Genomic DNA, 25,584 nt, shown 5'->3' on the forward strand with positions numbered 1-25,584 from the left:
TTATTACAGAACATCCTGTATATCGAGAGACCACAAAGTTTCAGCTGCTTTAAACAAATTGTAAAGTTTAAAATCTCATTGCGTTCAATGAGAAAGTAGGTAATAGTTTTTCGAAGTTGTGTAAATCCGCGGCTGAAAATGGTAAAATTGACCTCGTCCTACAGGCCAACCCTGGAACCTCTTTCAAGCATTATTCTAATGAGCCGAGAAATTCATTTTCACGATTGCCTCCCATGCGTATTTCTCGTTTGATATCTATTTATCGGGGAACCATCGATTTCCACTATTTCCTCATGCAGAACAGATCCGTAGAATTTCCTTATACCACCCTGGAGACCGATGCGTTTGCCTCTGGCTTTGTACCATTCTAAACCTCTTCATTTGTCATGCAAAAATATTTTTTAACTTGATCGTTTTATTTCTAGTTTGGAGCAAAATCAGAGAATATCAAACAGTTGATAAAGCTATTTTTTGCAGTCGATATATCGACCGACAGAGTGAATGGTAACTGATGTATTAAGTATTGATGAAGAAGAATGGTTCTATAAAAAGTAACCTACAAAACTTTATTTCCCAACTTCCCTTTTAGAAGCTCGAAGGACAACTAAGTGTGAATCACTCTTTTAACTTTGGCATAGTGTCAGACATCAAGAAAATACAGTCTACATCACTTGATCAGATAGCCAACAAAGAACTTATTCGAATCTCTGGCTCGAACATTAAACAGACTATTTTCTACTAAAAAAAATCTATAATTGGTGAAGCAACTGAAAATGTCCCTAACAGAAACAACTAGGATTCCTTTGATTATATACCACACACTGGAGAAAGCTAGGTGTTACGACTCAACCAATCTGAAACGCCACTGCAAAACTAGCGAGTATATCTCCATTTTATTCGATAGCCTGCGCGGAGATGCATCCCTATTCTGTATGTGCAAGTAGTTTATGTACACTAACGGGTGGTAGAAGAGTGAGGAGGGGGTCGGAGGTGCGACCAAGCGAAGCCTCGTAAATCGTGCTCTATGTAACGATCGGGCATAGTAATGAGGACAAATGAAGTGGCTGAATTATACGCGAATGTCCCTATGGGAAGCAGGTACCCGCTGCTCATGAGTTATTCATGGGAGTCTATCATAGCCACTCCATCCAGATTGCGAGATTAATCGAGCGCGCGCACTCCTTTGCTCGTCCATGCCGCCCCCTGCCCATCACCGTCTACCTCTTCACGTTTTCCTTGCTTCTCCCTATCCGTTTTCCTTTAACACCTCGTCAAAACGAGACACTCGGAGCTGCGGTGTTCCGTTTAAGAAACGAGTTCCCCCGCGACGATAGGAGACCTAGTGAGACGCTTAATTCGATTCTAAGGTCCCCTTGATATGGCTATTAGACCTGTCGAATGTGGAGCATATTAAGTTGGAACCGAAGGTGACTACTTCTCTTAATCATTCTCCCCTATCGTCAGCTAGCGGTGGTAATAACAGACCATTGGGCCAAACGCTATTAGTATTAGTAACCTAAATTACTGTGCTGGTCAGGGATGTTGATGAAGATAGACGTCTGTAATTATACTTCTATTCCTGCAGTTCGAATTCATTCACATCAACTGATATTAAATGACAGAGCAATGCAGCCTCTAATACTGTACTCCACTAATAAAACAAAACAAATACTTAGGTACTGTAGTCGGGGCCTATCTGGTCAATGGAGCACTATACCTATGTCAATCATAGTAGTTGAGCTTTCTTGTCAGTAGAGACACTGACCTATCATGACAACTTTCATAGTGTGGCAAAGGAAAACAGTAAGGTCTATTTACTTCAGAGTAAGGTAAAGGCGAAGAGAGATGAAGACTAGTTCATTCTTGTGGCTGCTGGGTGATAGATACTTTCACAGTAGTCTTTAATAAGCATTAAGTTGCTTGCAAAGGATTTTAAGTCTTGTGCCCCTCTGATGCACTCACTGTGTCATTTTGAACCGACAATCTATTCGAAAAGCTTCCTGGATCTTCATTTCCTCTTGGATGAAAATTAATTTATTCTTACATGGACACTTGGTAATGGTGGCTGCTGCGAGATAGATACCTTCACAGTAATCCCAAATGAGTATTAAGTTGCTTAGAAAGGATGTGCAACTTTGTGCCTCCCTGTTGTACTCACTGTGTCATTTTGAATTGACAATTTATTTTAATATGTTCATGGATTTTTGTAGTAAGCTTATCTGTACGAATACTTCGTGTTGAAACAATATGTCCTATATGTTCTAATATGTTTTTAAAAAAGTAGCTATTGCGGCTTCACATGATGAATTAAGCAACGAAGACCTAGCATCGCTGAGGCACTCATTACTGATACAGTTCCCGAGGCAAAAATTTATCTTGCTACCGGGACAACGCTAATAGCTGGGTCATATGTTTCCTCTAATCCCGACGTTCCTTATATTTGTCTGGGTTTCTGTGCCAGTAGTATCCGTGCACATAATTCCTCTTGACTTATATCTGCTCCGGAATGAGCAATCTGCCAACAAGAGAATATGTGTATACAACGTGCACCAGATTGAAGTTTCCTCTGATTTCTTGAACCAATAGGCTCCAAAGAGGCCGACCAGATCGATGTCGAGGTTGTTCGATTAGGAGACAGAACCTCTTTACCAATAACCGAAATCCTCGTCGAAGAAGATGGTAGGGACGAAGTCAGGTTAACATGGCATCGACGGTAATGACGATGGAATGAAATGATTTGCCCTTGGCCATTATTGCCACTGGAAGCAGTGCTCGTTCGGACAAAGGGGCGGGAAGAGGTGAACAGAGGGAAGTTAAATCGAGTAAAAGCGCAGAGAGCGTACATGAACGTAAAAGGGTTTCTTTCTCACGTACGATGTACGTGTATGTCGATACTGGCTGTCGAACGATAAAATAATAATGGGGAAGGGCAAAGATGCGAAAGACGGCTCCTCCTGAGCTGTGTTTCCAGATGTCGACTATTTCTCCAAAGAGCTTAAGCAACGCTGCAAAGATCTATAAGTATCCTCATGCCCTGTGTTTTATCGATGTTCGTGTATAAAAGAGACACCAAGCCGCTGCTGAACCGAAGCTTCTGAATTAAATATCTCGATTCAGCCATTTGTTCTATTTTCAATATTCTGGGATCTAAAAAATTATTGTTGCCACATGGTAAACATCCTATATTTACTACTCAGTGCGTCTGACAATAAGACACAATCACAGTTTAATGCCTCAGCGCTAGAGCTATTGGCTCAACACTGAAATTAGACACGAAGACAGAATAAAAGGAGACTATTGGGTAGGATCAGAGAGGCGAGATGTTGCAGAATAGAGAACTCGAGGTGCACCAAGTCATGCGTCCCCCTCAGAATCTTGACATCGGGTCGGTCTGAGGCATCAATTTTCCTTGGCTCCATCGTGTAGTCCTGTTCGACGACCGTGCACGAATGTTTCCGTCTCCACCAGCATCCGCTGATATCTGTGGACGACGACACACAACGAACAAGATGGGAATTGGGGGACTTCTTCGGCCGCGGCCGGGTAGTTTGAATACACTTTGCCTAAAACGCTGGAGTCTCATAGACGGATACACGGTAAGTGTTGCTGCCAATACATTTCCGTGGAAAACATATAGCGTCATTGCATTTTGCAGACCTCGCTTCTGTGCCCTGTTCCGGGAAATATCGTCGGCATGAAGGGGCAAGCGTAACCTAAAGCACCAAGGCGGAAATCGTTTATCTACTAGAGAACATCCCTCAATCCAGAAGCTCACTGGATTATAATACTTCAGGAATATACAGAAGATGTTTCTATTCGTAGAGCGCTACATTATTCCATGAAACTGGAACTCACTTTCAAAGAATAGAAATACTTCGCTTGAAAAGCTTTCATGGTCCAGATTGCTACTATTCGAGGATTCCATCCTTTAGGAACTTAGGTCCGACGTTTCGCTAACATTAGACCTAGTTCTATCCTTTGATAGCCGGATCCTTAGTCCTTGGTCGGAAACTTAGATCATTTGGGAAATGAATTAAACGTACACTAAGCAAGATTATATTCTGATATCAATATAGTAAAGTCTCACATATTCATTGCTGGGAAGCAGTGATATGTCTCATTTAGAGTAGATAATTTTCACGTTTCTTGCAGTCCAATCAATTGTTTGTGACAGATAGAGTTAACGTTTTCCCTCTTTCGCTTAAGTGGTAAGGATAACGATGAACATATAACAAATACAATCTGGTGAAGTAATAACAAATACAATCTGATACACTGTTGCTCTGCAGTGCTTTAGACTATTCTTTAAGCGTTTAAACCAGCTCCTCTACTTCAATCTGGAGAGCGAAGAGTAAATTTGCCATAAGTGAATGAGGCCTTAGTACCTACACATATATTGGCTGAAGACTGAAGACGAATCTTCGGTAAATCTTACAGACTAACCTAACCTAATGGTTATTCTGCAATGCTGCAGATACCTTGGCCAAGCTCGTGTGATATACCTCGCGTGACTGTTAAAACTATAAATAGGCCATGCGGGACAAAAAGTTCGAGTCAAGTTAAAGAAGCATAAGCTAGGGGCACACTTAAAGAGCGGCGTAAGCAGCTTCCGCCGAAAAGGACTTAGCGATCACGGTGGTCCGAGTAAATCCGCCTTCGCGCTACCTCAATGCGGTTCTGGTTGCGGTGGACCAGGGCTACGATAAGCAGGCTGGACCACCGCGAGAATGCGAATAATCCAAGCGAACAGTGTACGTGTTTATATCTCGTGTAGCTCGTAAATAATGCGATTTCCCTGAGCCCGTCTGCAACAAGAACTCGAACTATGTCCGTCTATACGGGCGAAGATCATTGTGCCGGTTCCGGTCGTGTCGCTGGTCGATCGATATCGTGCACACCGGCGTCCAACAACGCGGAAGCTATTCGCTGTACGCCGCGCGTCTTCCATTCAACCTAAAAGAGCGCAACGGCTCCTGCGAAAGGCATGCTCGAAAGCGTGCTAATAAATTCTAGCGAGAACTTGTATACGATACTGGGCCGAGGACTAGCGTAATTTCGACCGGGTAGCTTATGAAATAAAAGACGACCCTCTCTACGGTGATAGCAGGCGAGCCAACAATGGCCATCGTAATCTATTATCGGCAAAATACGGTATCACCCTTTTTCAGCCTCGCCGCTCATTTGCATGTTTATTAAACGCAATAAAGGATACATGTGTCTTCCGAGTGCAATTCTCTTTCTTACCACGGAGGCGTGGCTTTCATGCTTGCGGAAAATATATCATTCGAGAGGATGGAACGTGGCTGTCTTGTGTTTACAATGACGCGGTATTTGGCGGATTATTTTTGGGGAGACGCCTCTCGGATTACTTACGAATGAACATTTCGCGGTTCTTTCGGCGAGATAAACGTAGTTAGCTTGAAATCTAGGACTCGGTTAACGGTGAGGACTAGTATAAGCGAAGGGAACTAATCTTTCAGAAATATCTATGGATAACTCTAGCGAGATAGTTAGAATAGTTGGGACTTAACTTAAGTCCATTTACAATAGTTAAACCTGTGATCTAGGATTAAACCTAAATGAAAGCTTAGATTATACATGTAGTGTCTGTAGGCTGTCAACAAGAGGTATCAGAAATTGGAAAGGGTGATTGTAGATGTCAAGATAAGACGTAAACGAAGAATGACGAAATTTGCGTGAAATATGTCTGACTTAGGATTTATTCTACTGATCTCGTTATTTCTTGCTTGATACTTATTATACAGAATTCATTGTGTCTGACTTAAAACGTAGTCTACTGAGTTCGCTGTGTCTGACTTAAGATTCATTCTGCTGACTTCGCTGTCTGACCTGGCTAGTACGTGACGGCAATAGAATAAGTCTCAAATCAGACACATTTCAGGTGTATTCTAGACGTTTTTTTAAGAATTAAAAACTCAAAAACAAGGCCTAGAAGCATTTTCATTTATCTTCGTTTTCATCTCACTTTAGCACACAGAATCACCTCTTAAAATTTCTAACACTTGTCGTTGCCTATGCAACGAAAATGGTCAGGCATATTTTGATAAACAAAATATTAAAGTTTATTTCCTTAATTTTCATATATAGAATGAAAATTGTATATCACGAATTCAAAATACTCTTGTTACTATAACACTATCCTCCTTCAGTCCAGTGTCTTCATCTGTATTTACAAAAATTTTACTCAATTTAAGAGACACGTGAACTTATCAAATATTTAGGGGGTGTCGCCAAACGAATACAGCGACCCTCAGAAAAAAAAACTCAACCATCGTAGAATAACTTGAGGACAGGCTAGCCAAGCTATCGGAGAGCCCGAGGCAAAAGAGGAGCGCGCTTACGATTCCAGGCATACGCGCGACAGGAATGGAAGGTGGGGCCGGTCCACGGTGGATTCTCACGTGGTAAACGAATTAGGGGTTGATTTCTCGGCTAGGTAGTCACTTATCCAGCGCTCCTAGTTGGTTCGAGCCGTACAACGTCCACGTGCCGCTCTGTCCACTCTCTATCGCCTATCTATCACCGCGCATCGAGGCTGAAAGGTTAGATATATACTGACGGGCAGTAAGAGAGATAAAACCAATCACATAGCACTATACACATAGAAATTTATTGCCGCAGATTATCTGGCCGGAATCCAAACACAAACACATTTCTTTTCTCGGTGCATCGGCCACGAGGATAAGGAGGGAAGAGTAAGAGAGACGGATGGGGGTAGATACCAAGGGACGCTCCCGGGACGAAGGAACGAGACAGAGGGAACCCAACTGGCTGGCATGGAACGAAGAAGGAACACTAGGAGCGAGAGAGCGGAAAGTTCCGACGATGGACGCGGGTCGTCGAGCTTTTTATTCACTCCCTCTCCCACCTGCTTGCCTCATACACATTCGAGCTTGTGCGCGTTTGAATCTCGCGGAAGTGGAGGATTTCCAGGAAAAGACGTGCATCGCTTTTTATCGTCGGATAGACCATTTGAACAACAGCCAACATGGAAAACCGAGACCCATCCATGTAGGATTTCCCTCTGTTCCCCTCTCCCTTCGACCCAATCCAAATCGACTTCGCCTCCTCTGTTCTATCCATTTCCCTTTCGTTCCCCTCCCCCGTCTTCCACCTATGATCATCGTTCACATGGATCTCGGGAATGTCGTCGTGCGGTAATAGATTTATATGTTCGTGCTCTCGAGGAAAGGCAACGGTTGTAAACGCGTATCCGGCTACGGAAACGAGCGTAGAATGTGCATACGGTTGTCTGGGGATCTCGACTGGACAACGAATGGGAAACTGGGAGTCACTTGTGGGTCACGCAAAGCAGGAAGACAGATAAGGGAGAAAGGGAGGAATAGAACTTGGTCACTTGTCTCCTGTTGGCTCTTATTGCTTTATGCGAATGGTAGCCTTGTTCCTGTCATCCTTGCGAATGTTACTGATCAAGGTGGCAAACTCTTCATTTTCGAGATATAAACGTTTTTTTCTTGCTGACTAAATACTTAAAACCATTTGTAACTGACTCAAAGAAATTGCTGAAAATGACTTCCTTGTGCCATGAGATGTACGAATATCTGTATGTTATTAGTCTGTCTTGGTACCAACATCAGAAAAAGGTGTTATTAGTTCTCGTAATTCTACACACGATATCTGCTCATGTAAAGCTTTGAGATAAACAAAAAATATTTGTGTCTCGAAAACGGAGAATGGATCTGCGGACCTATGTTTATGTGACCTCTTTCCATCCTACGTAAAAAATAAGGAAAAAATGTAGTATATAATTTTTGCATTCTAGTATATAGCAAGGAGGAGGACATTTCCAGCAGTGCTTGCGAAGTAATAAACTAAAATGAAAGTAATAAACTTCAAATTCGATTTTCTCGAAAACAAAGTCTCGGATGAAAAAATTGAGTGCTAAATTTTTTCTTATTTTTTTACGTTGAATTACCTCCTGACCGGTTGTACTACGATTTTATATTCTATATATGACATAAGGACTTGTGAAGATGATTTGTAATAGTGTAGAACGGAATTGACTGAAGTAGAACTCATTTGTGTTGCAAATGGTAGACTCCATTCTATCTTAGTCGATCTGATCTATTCAGATTGACTAATTTAACAGCTACTTGACACTCTGTTGGCGTATTAGTCTCTACTTCTTGCACGGCTTGTGTAAATAGGGTATATCAAGATATGATATCTTAGAATGTGATTAGGTACTAGTATTAGTCCACTCTGAGAAGGGCAGTGGGATGGTTACGTACCAAATCTGCACCTGTTAAAACCACTAGATTTCATAGATTTAATTAGCTATTGTTTTATTAAATACTTCAGTGTCTGTAAAGGATAAATGACATTAATATGATCTGATTTTGAGTATACTCTTAATTTAGCGAATGCTAAGACTGCCTATTCAGAAGCATATGCACAGACTGCTCAAGAAACCATTAATCGACTAATATTGAGCCATCAGTAGCTCAGAGGATCATAAATTAATCATGAAACCCTTAAGTTCCCATATCAAATGTCGTACGTAATGCGTTGAGCTGAAACGGCTTTGAACGCTTTCAAACGTTATCCAACACAAATCTGAAGACAAATGTACTCGCCCTCGTCTACGTAATGTAAATGCACTTTGTCTTCTATTCAGGAAACTGTTCGAGGCAAGAGAACCAGGCGACGAAATCGCCTAGATCTCAATAGCGCTGCGAGTTTCGAATCGATCGTTAGCAGGAAAGTCTCTGGAAGAAGATAGGAGACACGATTGGCAAGTTTCTATTTGAAATCCCTGCTAGACAATTCACTTTTAATGGAGGATCGCAGGAAATAGATGGATAAACGATCGCAATCCTTTTTCTCACATATTGTCATGTATCAAAGTAGAAGAAAATTTAACATTAAATTTAGAATGAACATTGGATATCAGGAAATCATGGTACTATTTTTCACTAACGTGATTAAATTCGCAATTTAAAATAAAATTGTAGCTACAGAAAAAATGTCGAATAAAGATAAAGCATTTTAATTTCAACTATTATTGGAGGCTTTTAACTGAGATAATTGATCTATTAAAAAAATTGATATTTAAGTACTTAAAACTTTGTAAGTTATTATTTGAATAGTCGTCTTTATATTTAAAGATTAATACTCATAATAAAATCTGAAAAGCTTTATGATTTGAAGGAAAGATTATCTAACTTTTGTTCCATTTTGTTAATGGCAGAAGAAATCGGACTTACTTTGAATAATCTATTACTTTAAAATTGTCTTGTCCAGAAATACAGCAGCCAATTAAACATTAAGTGAAGTGTTTAGCCAAGTGAAATAATTAAATTAAGTAAATTTGTTTTTCTTAAAACTATAGACAAAATCTTCTATACAAATTCTATTTTTTATAAAGTAACTAGTAGAAATCTACTTAACACTAAAATTGCCTAAATAACCAAAGTAGATCGGCTTGAACTAAATGGTTCAAATTAAATATATGAATAAATATTATTTCCTATAGTGCCCAAATAACTGTATACATAAGATGTACAACAACAGGTGTCCAAAATTTTACAAGGACATTCTACATGCTAAAATAAGATAAAAAGCAAGAAGATCAAAATTTCGTTTGACGCTTCGTTTTGTAGTTATTAATGGTTAAAGATACACGTAAAGTGGGTCTGATGCGGGGACTTATACTACTACTGTTGCCGCTGCCTGACCGCGCAACGCGTGCCCGCAGTAGTGCAGGTCTCCGCGTAAGGCCCACTTCACGCTCATCTTCAGCAATTAATAACTCGGAAATAAAGCCTCAAACGCAATTTGACTACTCTTCATTTTCGTTTTATTGTGGCATGTAGTATCACGCCATACAAATTTTGTCACCTATTATCGACTACCCTGAAAAAGAGATTCCTGCCACCAGTTTCAGAGTGCATATTTTTGTTTGAACACCTCTACTGCAAATAGATACACATTAGTCGAAGCTGGTTCTAGCGTTAAAACGTCAAAAAGCGTCGATGAAAGTGTGATTGCTAAAAAATATATCCGTCGCCTATATTTTTATCAGCGAAAAATGGCGATTTTTCCGAAAAAGTTTGCTATTGGATGATTTACGATTTTGACTGTAATAGCATTTTCGACAGTAGCGTCGTCATAATTCCTCCGATCGCTTTATTGAAGGGTCCAACCGACCGATACCTCAAAAGGTTAACGTGAATTATGGAAGCCGTTCGGGTCGCGTGCTAATCCTCTCTATACGCAGACTTCTAACGCTCCATTACCACTTCCAGCAATGGACTCGAAAGGTGCCAAGGATTCGGGATCGATCAATTCAGGAAGAAGACGTCGTACCTCTTTCATTGCCGCGGCAGAGCGAACCGTATAAATTTCCACCTCCACTCCGTCGACGTTTCTCATTAATCGCTGATCGATCTTCTTGCTGGGTGATTAACGTTCGGCGTGGTCAAAGGGAAGGAACTGGCTGCCAATGAAGATGAAGGGAAAACTATTCAAGGGAAAAAAGAACAATCGAGCGGAAAAATAGAGGAAGAAGAGGAGCGAAAAAAGTGAACGACGTGTAGATGGGGAAATAGATTTGTAGATATGGCTAATGAAAAAAGAAAGCAGGAAATGAAGGGAGGGACATCTAGGAATGCTTTCCTTTCGGTGTGAGCCTTGCTTCTCTAAAAAGGGAACGGCGGATGGGAACTATGGTTGCACTGCTGTTCAGATGCTTCAGTTTCTCAAAATTTTGACATTTAATGATTAAATCCTGAATACTATTCACCAAAGTCCACTACAACAATATTAATTAATAGTACACATATAGCTATTGTTGATTTAATTTCCTATCGCTTTGCAGTAAATTCTCGTTATATGTCTGCAATATTTGATTCGTTACATGACGGAGCAGTATTTCTCAAAAGATAACTATACTTGACATAAACAGTCGACAATCGACTCGAATTCAAAGGAGACGAGAGTTACGAACCCTGTACGCGATATATGTTCCCTAACGATGAACATGTAACAAGAACTTATTGTAATGATACGTCAGATATAGTATTCGTTGAGTAAGGAACGCAGAAATTTCATTTTCAGAAAATTGTATTTTGTACTTTCACCTTATTTTGATACTAAACTTTCTATCTTATATAGTATTGTCTCAATACAAGATCACGCTGAGAAACCAGTCCAATTACTTTATATACCAGTAACCTGAACATCACTTTTCCAATGTAAGGGTCCCATAAAGTGAAAGAACAGTTCCAAAAGAATATGAATGAATATATCATTCAGCTGATATCGACTGCACCTACAACACTGTACCTATCTACAATATTTAGAAGCGCACACAAATTAAATTCTACATTGAATCTCTGACTCTTTATTCCAAAAATGCCTCGTACTGGAAAGATTCAAACACGCCGAGACAACTAAAGAAGTTCAAACTCTTTATAATCCAATTTACGAGACGCGACACATTTACCAATAGAAGACAACAAATTTGATTTCCCTTCGGGAACGTTGAAACGGATCGATAACTGCTGTAATTGGATAGCAAGGAGAGGAAAAAGGAGGATGCAAACGTGTGAATTGTTCGATGAGGATTGCCTGCCCGATAATTCACAGGACACCGTGAATTATCGTAGTAACAGCTATCCGTCTTCAACACGTCACGTAACTATGCGCTGCCAGCCCATGGAGGTATTGGAGCATAAGGAGACACGCGGCATAATTTTCTCCCACTCGGGCTTCCCAACGCTCCCCGACCGCCCCTCGCCACGAAGTCATAATGAATACGCGCGTTGCGGTTGCATAGCTACGCCACGTGTCACGGAGGAAACTTTGAACGTTCTCCTCATCGTGAAACAGCAGTCACACACGTCACGTTACAGCGGCCTTACGCTGTTCCACCGTCGCTCTAACGATGACGACTATAACGAAGACGAAGACGAGGAAGTGAACGTGGTAAGACGACGAAGAACCCTCAACTCCCGCGATATGCCGAGGACTCGTCAGCAGCCATCGTCGCACGACCCACCGCCGCCAGAAGAAACGGGTTGCGCACTTTAAATTTCTCCGCCAGCTCCTTGCGTTACCGAAATACCTCACGTTTCTTTCGTGCCTCATCCACTCTTCAACTTTATCCCGTGTTTGTGTGCGCGCGCGCGCGAAATCTCGAGGCGACACTCTATTACGTGGACGACCTAACCTCTCTGCGAAGAATGTCTTTACTCAGGTTCAGCTGGGATGAGTTATCGGAGTTTGTATCTCGTTAATGGTACAGATTAAGTGGAAGCGGATGATGAGGTCCCCGAACTTTGAATGTAAAAGTTTATTAAAGGAAATGGACAGGAATTCCGTGGCTAGCTGATGGCCATTTTCGCAAGTAGGGTTGCATACATTCAGGAGTTTACGTATTGACAAATTTGTTAGAGGATGCATTGTGCAAAGTACTTTGTTCATGAATAAAATAAATTCCTTTTTAAAGAAACTGGACCTCAGTGTGGATTTATTTTAAATATAGGACGAAAGATTAATTTTTATGGTGAGATATCATGGAGAAGGAATTTCACTTTATAGTTATTTAAGAATAAGGCTATGATACTGAATTCCAAACCATTGAATTGATTAAATGATGCGGTCGCGACAGGTAATAAATTCTAGAATGTGAATTTTATGAATAATTAAAGCACTCTGTATATACCACTTGCCGATATAGAAATTGATTTTATTCAAATTCAGTGTGTGTATAAGCACAAAGGATAAGTTATACCTGTGTACCTAGTAAAAAAATGTCCCTTGTTTCATAATAAATACATAACAGGTTGGATCAATTGCAGACTTGGTAATGTGTTGAGTTAATTATAGATTACGTTACTAGTAATTTAATCAATCAAACCGAGAAGGAACGCATGTAGTTAATTGCAGGTTATAATACTAGTAATTTGACCAATCGCAGAGATTGGAGGGAAAGTGTAGAACCAATCATAATGTTATTAACAATACTTATTACCTAAATATTATCACAGAACAGTAGATAATATTATCTAGTAGTAGCAACAAATAATTTCCTATGCTTCAACTGAAATTAATGAATGTTACAACTCTTAAATAAGTTATTAAGTAATTACACAAATACAATGTTCTAATGACCCTAATCTAACCTAACATTTGTTTCAAGGATTCAGTACCATCATCGTTACTTTTATGAAGTTCTGATTAAGGGATAAAGTTAAAAGGAGCACGAAAGAGCAGCGTGGACATGCGCTTTATACAAGAAATGAGTGGTGATCGACGATCGGACGAGCAACTACGTGGAAATTAATTAGCGAGCCAATTTAACTTTAACGATCGTTCGATTGCAGCCGAGTTTTGTCGGTGAAGTGTGTACATTGATAATAGTTTCGCCGAATGCGCGCCAACGGCGTACCGGAGCTCGACCATTAGAAAAGTTTATCAAGTAAATTTCTTCGTCGCCTGTTGATTTCAACTGAGATTGAACGAGGAACGAAAATACTCCGCGGAGATTTTTCTCTGACAACTTCTCACGCTGCGAGTAATGTTCGTCATTACAGTCCCTTTCGAGAGAATGAAAAATATTTCTCTTTCGTCGTACGTGAACGAAAAGTCTCGTCCCTGGTGCCGAGGTAATCGTTCTGATTCACATAATTGTTCAGATCGATAAGGGAACCGTGGCTAGAAGCGCAAACTTAGAGGGGGAACTTTTTCAAACGTTCCGAGAGTTTCTTAACCTCTAAAACGCGACGTAGAAATTACTCGGAGGGTAGTGATGTTTGAACCACTGAGTCACTGATGTTTTGAAGTAAATTCAAAGTTCAAGCATGGATGACTAGCATGAGGGTTAGTCACCTAAGGTAGTAATGTAATAAAGGGACACCAGAGGTCGGAGGGCAGTTATTCCTCCTAGGGTCTGTGCGTATGTGTAATATTTATTGAAGTTTTGATAAAACCTTGCACTGTTACCAAAATTGTTACCTTTTTCTTTCCAATTGTGAGTTTATTTTTAAAAGACTATGTCTATTAAAAATTAAAGTAAGAGACTGTATCTATGTACTTTTACTACAAGATGAGTTCAAAATGACCTTGGATGCAAAAGTGGGGACATTTTACCAGATTTGGTGGAAATATTCAAATCTTTCTTTTTTTTTTCATTTTGTTTGTAGATAGTCGAGTGGAATTAATTCAATTACTTCCATCTATCGAATTGTTGTGACACAAAACCTTGACTTAAGGGCAAGGGTAAACAGGACATATTTTTTTATAGTAGAGTATAGTACATTTTTAACTAATTAAAGGTACCGAAACTTTAATTTAAAAAATTCAAATGAATTATATTTCACTCATGACAAAACTTCCTTTTTCATGAGAAGATATAATATTTTTAAATATTAATAAGTGTGGTATACATGAATTGTAATATAAGTAGCAAGGGGCACTAAGAAATGTAATACTATATTTGAAAAATTAAGAATATAAAATTGACTTGCAAAAGTAAATATAAAGTAATCTATAGAGGTTTGTTTTTTCATTAATAGTATTAAAGGTGAATTATTCCTGATATCTGATAATTACCACGAAAAGAAATAAAGAAGAGCAATGGTATAATTAAACACGTTAAATAAAATGAATTACATCTTTTGTAATAATTTAATATTGCAATTTATGTTGATTTATGTGTAGTTAATAATAATATAATGAATCAACTTTACAAATTAAGTACAGATTGTGAATATAATTTTTCCTAACACAATATGATTATACCTGAGCGAGAGTAAATCAAGTTCTACATTATTGCGCGATCCGCATTTTATTTCTCTAAGCGGCTTTGAAATCGCAGTGTTCAGTGCCATGGTCGTGTGTATCGCATTTAAACGGATCATCGAATCGATGGTATTGAAATTTTCACAAAGCATCAAATCTTGTAGGTTATGCAGCTACCGAGTAGAGTAATAAATAACCTTGGTAAATTGTCCTTCTAATTTCTGTCCGTTTGAATTATCTGTGATCCAAATGCATTGTTCTATAAATGATAGTCTGATTTGGGAGTTAATGATTCTACTGAAAGAATAATAAATTGAAGGTTTAGAATACCACTTTTGTGTACGAGGTTGTTGTCTGTCAAAATGATATTAAATATTGACTAATTTGCATAATTGTAAAGTACAAAAAATGCAAATGTGCCTATGTATCGAGTCAATTAATGTAATTTGAAGATTAATACAAAAATTTTGCAATTAAATTTTCTTCATCTGCAATTTAAAAAATTAAAGAATTTAAAGTTACATAAAAATCTGCAAATTTTTTACATTTGAATTCAAGTCATTTTATAACGTGACGCTTTTTGAGAGTGATAAACTTCATTCAGTTTCAGTGTATCACACTCAAAAAATAATAATTTAATCATTATTACAATAAATGTTTCTATATATTCGTTAACAATAATTTCTCAGTTTTTTCTTCTGATGATAAAGTTTCAAGCAAATGGAGTTGTTGCAATTTCAACTCATGGCATAACAACTATGTCAATTATGAAACATTGTATATTGAGAGCTTCGAGGCGTGACATGATACGTTTCTTTAATCATAATATATGTTTTTATAAGCTGCTGAATCGATGGTTGTTTAATCGTTCCCTGAGTCTACGAGATTTAGCTAGACTTGCAGTAAGCAATCGTGTACCTCTGCGATTGGGCTGACTCTGTGCAAACAATTATCCGAGCTTCTAGCAAAAGTACAGGTACTTACAGCATCCAGGAAAAGTAATAGAATACCGTGCAAATGTTTGCAAACGCATGAATCATGAAGTTCGGGAAGTACAAATTTGCAGTATTAATTAAATTTTCCTCATTTCAATACAGACTGGTGGCGTCGAGTGTTAATTAAATTTCCTCAAAAGATTTTTATGGAACAACTTTCTGTACAATAGAGTTCAGAAGTGGACATAACATCTCTCATTTTTATGAAAGTCAAATTATTAATTGCATATTTTACGGCGAGAACAGCATAACAATGATTAATAATAAATAAACGGGACAGCCAAAGTAAAATTTACTTATCAACTCAAAAATAAGTATTATTTCCTCCAACAGCATAATTTCGCAATTTCTTATCCCATATGAAGGACTAAAATATATCTTGGAATAATGTTCCACTGGTTCATTTTTTTCCTAATCAGAAATTCCAGAATATGGCAAGAATATCGCGAAACGTAAGTAAATACGTAATTGTGCTTAATAAAACAAACGATTTTACGGATATAATAAACAATGTTTATAATGGATGCGGTGCTTGCAATTCTATTTTTTCCAGTAATTATATGCGCCATATAACACATTTCTTTATGCAAACTAGTGCTCAAAAGAACGAAAAATTCTTAAAAATATGCAAAAAATTCAGTTTCCAGCTTTGCAGATGCAGAGAAAAATTTGTAATAAATATTTTTATGAAATTTCTGTTTGAAAAAACTGTTTGCAACATACTAAGTAAACAATTCATACAACGTGAGTAGTGTGGGGTCAGGTCACTTTAAAAGCCTCCACGGTTTATACATTTTTTAACACTCGTAGGATTTGCGGTATGTAAAAGCAGAATTTTTTAACAACGATGAAAAACAAACGGTTTAAGGGAATTTTTTGGAAACAAAAACTGAATTTTTTGTACTGTTTTTTTTTAGAAGCTCACGATTTGCAATCAGTTGACTACGAAAAAAATGCAGGAAATTTGTTTATGAGACCAGTTTTTGCACTGATTATACATATATTTACTCTTTTAAAGAAGACGAGGTGAAGTGCAAAAATAAATCCAAATGCTGAATCGAAACAATATTGTAACAATATAAATATTATTACGACAAGGTGCAAATGTAAAAGAAAAATAAAAACGAAAATCATCCACACTTTTTCTATGCATTGTGAGTAAACTAAAAATTTCTAGATGAATTGCAAAAATCATGAAATGAAAAATATACGATTATCGCCAAATTTAACTAACAAGGGACATCACTTTATTTCTCATCTTCTGACTTTGATGAAAATTGGTATACGAGTTGTGAATCGAAAAATGTTAGACAGTGAAATGTTAAGTTAAATGTTAGGTTAAGTTAAATCACATTTTGTGATTTTCACACAGAAAGTAGAGATAGAAAATACATTGTCACAAATATTTCAAATTTTGTTTACGTTACCTTGTTGCTTATAAAAGACCACACATTTTGCATATGTCCCATTTTTCTACCTGCATCAGTTTTCGCGATATTTACAAAAATGTATTTTTAACCCCAACCTTGGGGGTGGTTTCCCCCAGTAAACATGAATATCACTGCTAAAAAAGATATCTGTCTACTATTTTTGTATACACTACTCGTATACCAAACTTCATCAAATTGGGAAGATGGCGCTAAAGTGATGTCCCTTGTAAGGTTAACTGCGAGAATCGACCAAACTGAATGACATCGTGGAGGCATGCAAGAGGTCGTCGCCTCGTGGAACGCGCAATTACTGAAATCATGGGAGAAGGTAGACACATGTAGGATAGTCGTTGACATTGGATTACAACTGCGCTCGTCCAGTTCTGGAGTCGAGTTTTTCGCGCTGCTGAGGAAAATTCGACCACCGAACATCGCGCAGGAGCTCGTCCACCCAGACACGTGTCTCTATTTGCATAACAGAAGCATGCTGTATAATGGAAACCGCCCTGCGTTGTATAGCGTTGCGTGCCTCCGTTTTACGTGCACATCTGCTGCAACTCGTGTCGAAAGAGAAAGGAATTTCTCTCATTCGCGTGCTCGCGAATAATTAACGGGCCTGCCCGTGACATGAAGTTTAAAACCGCTGTTGACTGACCCTCGATATATGTACACTACCAGGAAACACTTTATTGTTTCTTTGCTGCCTGTCAACGCTGTTCCTTCAATGTCCCAAATTTAGGTGGCTGAATATTATCTTGTGAATGATCTTAAATTTAAATGTTTCAATGTTAAAGTGCTTCAAATTTGAAACATTATATATCTAAATACTCAAATTGTGAAATACTAAGATTTATGTGATTTGAGAAAATTTTAAATATTTTGTTTGTTTGAATTTCCGAATTCTTAGGACAAAATCATAATAATATACTGCTCTGAGCCACATAGTAGAACAATTTAATAACAAATTAATTTTTGTAGTATAATACTATCACATTTCCACGAAGTATTTTTAATAAAATATATATTACTGAATCATTTGTATGCAAAAGCAATGAAATACTTAATTCAACAATGATAACTCGATCAGTTGAGGCGTTCTAACGAAACGATAATGAAAATAATTTACGTAAATGACTCACAATCAGTGACGACCAAATTAGTGCGGTCCTTCGTGGTCGTTAACGATGTTTTATTGAAAGTTGTAAGCCGTTCGTGTAGGGATGAATGTTAATCTATGCTAATCCCTTCGCCGCGCTATATTTTAAATAGGATTAGAACAAATTTTAGCGGAACTTTTCATGCAAAAAGTCCTTGAATTTTGAACGAGTAAATTTAAATATACATTTCGCATACGGGATTATAAATTTTCGTTTATTTTTTACCGCCCGTTCGAGATCATTTCTCGATGAAATGTGGTATAAATGACCACGATTTGCTTGACAGTTCGGAACGCATGACGACGTGTATTTGAAAGCTCGAAAGTTTATGTAATTGCTCATCGTTTAAACGTAAGATATTTCGAGCATTTATATCTAGCCTATATATTTTTTATTTCTTGACGGTGCGATGAGTGGAATGTGATTTCGACGTTAAAATTATTACCGTACTTTTTCATACATAAAGAATTATAGTGTGTTCTTTTTGTTCAGATAGATTCAGATGATTTAGTAGACTGCGTATTACTTATTAAAAATACAAAGATCTTATCTTTTATTGATTTACTATAATTTATAAAATTATTAATATTTGTTATAATCTATCAATTTTAAATTAATAATAACTCTTTTACTTCTGGAAATAATATCTACAACGAAATTAGTTTCTTAGATATTTAAATTTACCGTGAACAGAAATAAAATTCCCCAATCCTAGCAATTCTTTCTGAAGTCAAGTGAACCGACCAAGTGAACCAGCATTTAATTTTGTCAGAAACACTATAAAAAGAATACTAAAAGAGTCGCCATTATCATCACTTTAAGTCTGCATCCAGTGAGGAAACTCTGGCAAACGACTAACGAAAAAAATATCTAGACACGAAACGAACTAACCTTAATACTGCCCCTGTATTTTGAGAACGAATTCGTCGTGACAGGTTATCAAATTTAGAACGTAACTTATTACCACGCGTGTACAGGTGTGCGCAGGTGCACGACGCCAACCACGTTCTCGACTCTGGGTCATTCTGACAGCGCCACAATTAGAGTCAGCCACCGCAGGTCTGTCTATCACAGACCGTTGACTCTCCAGAGGGTGGCATTTCCCGGGAGAAATCGCAGCCAATCCCGAAGATCGACAGAGCAGTAACCATTCGAAACCTTAATTTTTCCTTTGTTAGCTGTTCAGAGGTAACTAAACTAGACGACATCAACATTTTCTTCACGAAAGATTTCAAATTGAGGGATTACACCTGCAATACTAACTTCACGATTTTTTATGGAAAAAGTGTAAGTTACTAGGGAACTTTTGCTGAGTGTTTTAGTGATATACAATTTGTGATATAATGGAAAATAAAGAATTGTTGAATCTCATTACAGTCAGTTGTAGGTGGAGGAAAAGAGCTAGTTACAAACATAGTTGACAAAATCTCCTTTGTGATTTCTTTCAAATAAAAAAGCCAGACAAAATGTTAAATTAGTTGTTATGGCATGACACGGAATTTTTAAAAATATTGTAATTTCACTTTTTTTAACAAGTTTATTGTTAAGTTTGTTGTTTATCTAAACAATTCTTGTTAAGTAAAAAATTTTCTTATTTTTAAGTAGAAAATTTGTTTCTCTCGACAAAGTGATATAGCTCTGTAAGACTCTGCATGTGTAATTAATAATAGGACTGTCACATTGGATCTCTTAGTTAGAATTACATATTTAGTAAAGAATGTTCAATTTTTATTTGAAAATTGAGACAATTTAAAGCTGTTTATAAGTTATTTCAGTAATGAGAAGGGAATTTTTGTTTAACATTAAGTTTCTTGGCTATGCTACGGTAGTCAAATAATAGCTTAGGATTTGGAGGGACATATTAAGTTCACTTGGTATACAGTTTTTATGCAAGGTCCTTCCAAATATGTGAATTTAATTTTAAAGATGAAGTTTACATTTTTTAACATTTTATAACATTTTATAATGTTTTCATATTTGCAAATCATTTAATATTGCATACTTAAAATTTGTTTCTTAATCACATTCTAAAATAATTAATTTTGGTACTTGTTTTATAAATAGATTTCTACAAATAATTAAACCTACTCACTTCGTAATAATTGTATACTTTATATTGTTTCATTACGTACATATGTATGCAAAATTGAATTTTAAGGTTATGTTGATATATTATGAACCATCCTGTATGAATGAAACTTATTGTGAGAAAGATACTTCAAATATACTAGATCTATAGAAGTTTTGCTACATATAGAAGATATTAAAGTTTTGCTTTAAATATTTAGGAAAACTTAATCTTAAGTTCATCTTACTTTAATTTCTTCTCAAATATACGTAGTCAATTACAGTTTCGATATCACACGAAGTTCACCAAAATAAGAAATGAGTTAATATAAGTATCAGTTCGCCATCATCTTGAAATATTTAATTAAGGAATTGCTGTTTCATCGTCTAATTTTAGTCGAATGAAATTTACTCCACCCATGAAAACGTTCGCAAGTAATTCCCCGTTAAACCGAAGCTGGGATAGCTGCAGCCGTCCAGTGGAAAAAAAGCGTCGGTATGTATGTGACGCAGTAAAAGAAAAGAAAGTAACGTTTGCTGCAGTAAAAAAAACAAGAATGACTAAATTCTGCAAATCGTTAGAAAAACTACGATTGTACACTGAAAACGTGTGTTACAGATAGATGAGTACTCTCCTGAACCTTTTGTTCTCAAAAAATCCATAACAACTTGTAGAACCATTGACTGGAGAAGATTTAATCAGGGAGGAAAAAATTGTGATGTATTTATTAAAGTTAATAGAAACCTGATATGAGGGACATTATTCGTGTCAGAGAAATGTGGTTATATTTTCTAGGATATAACGCCTGGAACTTTTACAGTTTAGTAAAATAACAATACTAGACACAAAGGTAGCAGAAAAATAGAAGAAGAAACTGGCATTCAGTACACTATAAAAGTAGTAAAAATTTGAAGGAGAAATTGAAGACCTATTCACTGGAATATTCACGCAGATAAACTTTATGAAGATGGTGTCAAATATCCCTGAAACTATAAATCGTCCAAAACAAAAAACTCTATTATCTCAAAACAAGGTCACAACTTAGAATCAGTAAAAACAGCACAGGGAGTAAGAAACACGTTTCTAAGATTCGTTTGCAAATGAATAATTTCAATTTGTTGTCTCAAAGACGAGGACCAGTTTCCAAAGAAATACGAGTTTTTATTGAAACAACGCTTAATCAAATAATATAAAAATTTTGAACGTATCGGTATCGTTCATTTACTACTAAAACTTTGTCCATGATAATACACTATAAATGTACAGTAGCATTTGGAGCTACTCTTGATCTTCACCTGATCTTTTCTTTTAAAAAGGGAAATTCATGTATAGTCGGTGCAAAAGCTAGCCTTGTAAGCAAATCTCTTACATTCTTTAAATACTTATCTGATTACAAATCGTGAACATCTAACGAAACAGTACCATCTTACTATTGCTTCTCCATTAGGCACTCTTTTAAGACATATTTTAGAAAATCATTTATTCGCGAATTTTCAGTCTTCATTGATGATTCATTTGCAACCACCTTTCAAATTGGCCCCGCCACTAATTAATCTGCTGCCTTTATAGTGTTTGTATCGCAAATAAAAGACCAAAATTTTGATACTGATAGTACGAATGCCTGGAGGCTTCCAATTCCCTTCGCATTATTCTACATTCGTAGCAATTTCAGGAGGTCCTTTCCGTTCAACGGTGCAGAAAGTCCTACTTCCATTGTAGGGAAAAGTTATAGAATGACTTTTCGCGAATGTTTTCTCTCGCTGTGTTCTACATTCTTACCTCGTTACAAAATTTTCCACTTTATTCGTGCTGAGTTGCGCGTCTATTTATTGCTAAACATTCTCTACATGTTAATCGCGGCGAGGATCTGTGCTTGCCTTTGAAAAAGAAAATTTATCCTCATTTTACAATAGTGCTTCGATATAAGACCGATGTTACTAATAATTGGCTGGAGTAAAACCTGATCTGAGAAACCAGTTTCTTGAATTATCTAATAATAAGCTACTCACTGATTTTAAGTCAAGAACTTTTATTGAGTCATTACTATAATAGTCTTATTGGTAGCATCAAGATATTTGTGACCTAATGTATTATATGATATCTGTCCTTTTTTAATAAAATGTACTGACCATAATGGGAGAGATTATGTTCATATTTCAAATTTTCTTTCCTTTTTTGATTCAAATTGTCACAAATATTTTTGAGGTTATCAAAAATTACCATACACCAGTTGCCAAGGATGACACTCTTAAACTGAATGAAATCCATATGCAAGTTGGAAAGTAATTGAAGTCTTCCTCCTTTAAATAAAATTACAACGTATATAATTGGTTGAACAATTTTTCTCAATAATAAATACACTTAGCAGAAAATGTAACATTTATTAAGACGTAAGCCACGGACAAAAACTGATTACAGTCACGTGGACAGTTCATAACAGTAACATCTCTCGACAGCGAAGAATGCAGTATCATTACCCAAACTGAGCTGTGTTTACATTCTTAAATTCAGATAGACGTTTGTACTGTCTTGGGATTCCTATGTCTGGTGATTTTCATCAAACGAACCAAACAGAAATGAAAACAAAACGGAGGATCTGCCGCGCCTGAAAACCCTTGTCAGAGAAGCCACATGTCCATTAAGGACACATGTTGGGAACCTCGAGATCATTTCTATTATTTTTCTAGCAAGTTTGCGAGAATTTGGAATATAATTGAGCTGCCAAGCATATATTCACAACAATTCCAAACTCGTCTCCTTTTGCCGCACCAGTACAAATAAATCCTTCTTTGCCATACCACTCTCGACATCCGCCGAAACCTGTCCATACATTTCTCAAAACTACTGTCACATCCTAGCCCAGGTCCAGAAAAATTCAAAAGCTTCGCCCACGATAGTCCTCATAAATCTCTACTCGCAACTGTACCGTTCACGCCAACAACAATCCAACAAGGCATCTATCAATCCAAAAAAACCAGCCATCAGCTGTGCGACTGACACCCCCATCATCCATGCGGCCAAACAGCTAGCAAAGTGCTTCTACCAGTTCGCAACGAGCATCACGGAATTGCAGGAGGAAAGCTAATTCAAATATTCCATATCGCTGAAGGATATCCAAAGAATCACCCTGAGGGACGCGGGATTTACATAATCGTAATAAATGGTAGGCGCAAGAGGCATGCAGAAGACCAGCATGCTTTATTCTTTATTCCTCTGTTTATCCATTGTGTGCACGTTTTCTCGTTAATGCTTGTACCTCAAGTAAAGGACCAGCACAGATCTTCTGCCGTGGAATTATGTAACGTTTAAAGTGACAATAACGCGAAACAACTGCCCACCCCAACCAGTTTATTTGGTATTCGGCAACCTGGTGGATAAATCCTGGAGAGAGGCCTGGAGGACTTGAAACTCTTCCCCGAAATGTTAAACAGAACCGCGGAATGTTTGAGTAATCGATTGCTCACCTTCTGATCGATGGGTCGCTGCGACAATGGTGAAGGAGGTCCACAGGATTAGCAGAGGCGTTGTTATTGTCATTGTTGACGATCACGATGGTACGGTTTCGTTCTGTCACTGTCACACGCACAGCGGGAAAAATGTACGCGAGCCGGAGTCCAGATGCAGACTGGCTTGCCGTGCGAAGTCCTGCAGGAGCAACACGACACGCATGCGTCCTGGCTTCCACGTGCCCGTCTCCTTTCGCGTCTTCGCTATTTACGGGGGCAGTTGTGACTTTATAGACGCCTTGTCACCCTTCCCTCCTGCGGAGGAGGATTTTGGATACTTGTCGCATGGACCGCGAAGAATACACCAGAAAGACGATGGACGTTTGGGGAATTTATGTCACGCGGGCTTGGTGCGAAATGAAAGTTCGGAATTTATGGGGATATTTGAAGCAGAGCTGGCCATGTCTAGATAAAAAACTGTTTCACTCTTTACGCCCTGAATTATGCTGTTCTTATTTTTTATTGATACCTTTGCCCTAGATGATGCAACGGTTGGCTGAATAACGTATTTACTGAATACAGTAAACTCTCGTTATATGTTCACATGATTGTATTCGTTATATGTTCAACGCTATCTTTATCTCTTGAGGGGGTTAGGAGGGGGTTCCTCGAAACGCAATTATGCTTGATGCAAATATAGGCTCGAGTTCAAGGGAGGTGGGAATTGCCTCTCCTGTGCACGATATATGTTCCCAACCGAGCAATAAACATATAACGAGAATTCAATGTACAAATATAAAATATACAATGTATAAATGTAAAAGTATTATCATCTATGTAATATTAAATATTAATTAACGTTATAAAAAGCTAATATAAGTTCACTACAACTTCATTTATCGTAGCATTTTAATGGGATACTTTAAAGTACCTTCAGGGTATAAAGGATTAAAAATGAAAACATATTTCAGATTAATTATTACTAGAGTCATTCTTCTGCAATTACATTGTCACTAATTCACTGCAAGATTTATAAATTTAATTATTGTAACTAAAATCACCAATAAAATATGTTGTAATAGATGACAAATTAAGAAGCATTTAAAGCCAAATTTCAATGGCTAACTCTAACCCTGTGAATTTTCATTAATAATTTCCCAGGAGTACGTCACGCAAATAGACTCGCAATGAAGTTTGATCTACACATTCCTTACATAAAGTTACCGAACATCATTTCCACAGATCTTAAAATTCACGATAGTAATTATAATAATAGTTACAAAGAGCGTTGTGTACGCGTACTTAACAAAGGGATCCGCCTGCGCCTTCGAAAGCTGCGATAATGATAGAGATTGCGTTTAACGTTCTGCAAGGAACATCCCGCCTATAAATATTACATTCGAAGGGATTAAACTGTAGAAATTACGTCGCAGTCAGTATTACGCTTGCGCTCGAAATTAGTTTCGACCATGTACATGCTTGCGTTATGAATAAAGAGAGATGGAGGATGCTTCAGCACGCAGAGCCAGACGTCACACGAACGCACTAAAATCGTGAAACGGGATGGAAGTAATTCGTTAGGCTGTTAAGGCTGTTAGGATTGTTATAATGCAACGGTACGTAGGATCACGGTGTTTCAAGTTTACACTCTCGAAGTGGCAGAAGAGGAGCGGCGGCAGAAAACGAATAATATGGAGAACG

General features: G+C 37.6%; 1 protein-coding gene across 1 annotated transcript in view; it reads right to left on the reverse strand.

Annotated features, from left to right (window-relative positions):
• LOC143181713 (neurotrimin) overlaps positions 1–24,038 on the reverse strand; it is a 242,852-nt gene extending 218,814 nt beyond the window's left edge. The window contains exon 1 of the mRNA XM_076382260.1: positions 23,902–24,038. Coding sequence (XP_076238375.1) covers positions 23,902–23,974 — 73 coding nt within the window. The 5' untranslated portion in view covers positions 23,975–24,038. The remainder of the gene's footprint in view (positions 1–23,901) is intronic.
• Positions 24,039–25,584: the final 1,546 nt, after the last annotated feature.

The sequence above is a fragment of the Calliopsis andreniformis genome, chromosome 7 (assembly GCF_051401765.1).
Source record: "Calliopsis andreniformis isolate RMS-2024a chromosome 7, iyCalAndr_principal, whole genome shotgun sequence".
In the NCBI taxonomy this organism is placed as follows: Eukaryota; Metazoa; Arthropoda; class Insecta; order Hymenoptera; family Andrenidae; genus Calliopsis; species Calliopsis andreniformis.